Below are 369 nucleotides of genomic sequence, written 5' to 3' on the forward strand. Positions count from 1 at the left end.
CCAACCCCTCCCCCTACCCCCATCCACCCAACACCAGGAGAGCAAAGCAAACATGGTCCTTGCAGCCCCCCCAACCCCCTCCTGCACCTCCCAACCCCAAAACTCCCCGCGACAACAACGCGACGGGAACCACCCACGTCCAGAAGACCCCAGGCTCAGCTATTTTAGGGAACAAACCCCTTTTTTTTTTTCCCCCCCCAAAGAGAATTCAGGCCAGGACACTCACTTGGGGGTGTGTGTCTCCTCCAGGCGATGTCCCAGCTGGAACTCGTGGGACTTGCTGCGGTGCAGGGCGGTGAATCCGGGCAGCAGGTGGATCAGCTTCCTCGAGGCAGGGGGAGGGGTCCCGGGGGGCTTCAGTTTATTCCT

The 369-nt window shown here is 60.7% G+C and overlaps 1 protein-coding gene across 1 annotated transcript in view; it reads right to left on the reverse strand.

Moving 5' to 3' along the window:
* The window catches only part of KSR2 (kinase suppressor of ras 2), a gene marked incomplete at its 5' end in the record, with an annotated part of 65,911 nt that overhangs the window by 65,308 nt on the left and 234 nt on the right, over window positions 1-369 (reverse strand). Inside the window, one exon of the mRNA XM_009995686.1 lies at window positions 227-367. Coding sequence (XP_009993988.1) covers window positions 227-367 — 141 coding nt within the window. The remainder of the gene's footprint in view (window positions 1-226; window positions 368-369) is intronic.

The sequence above is a fragment of the Chaetura pelagica genome, unplaced genomic scaffold (genome assembly GCF_000747805.2).
Source record: "Chaetura pelagica isolate M959 unplaced genomic scaffold, ChaPel_1.0 scaffold254, whole genome shotgun sequence".
Classification (NCBI taxonomy): domain Eukaryota; kingdom Metazoa; phylum Chordata; class Aves; order Apodiformes; family Apodidae; genus Chaetura; species Chaetura pelagica.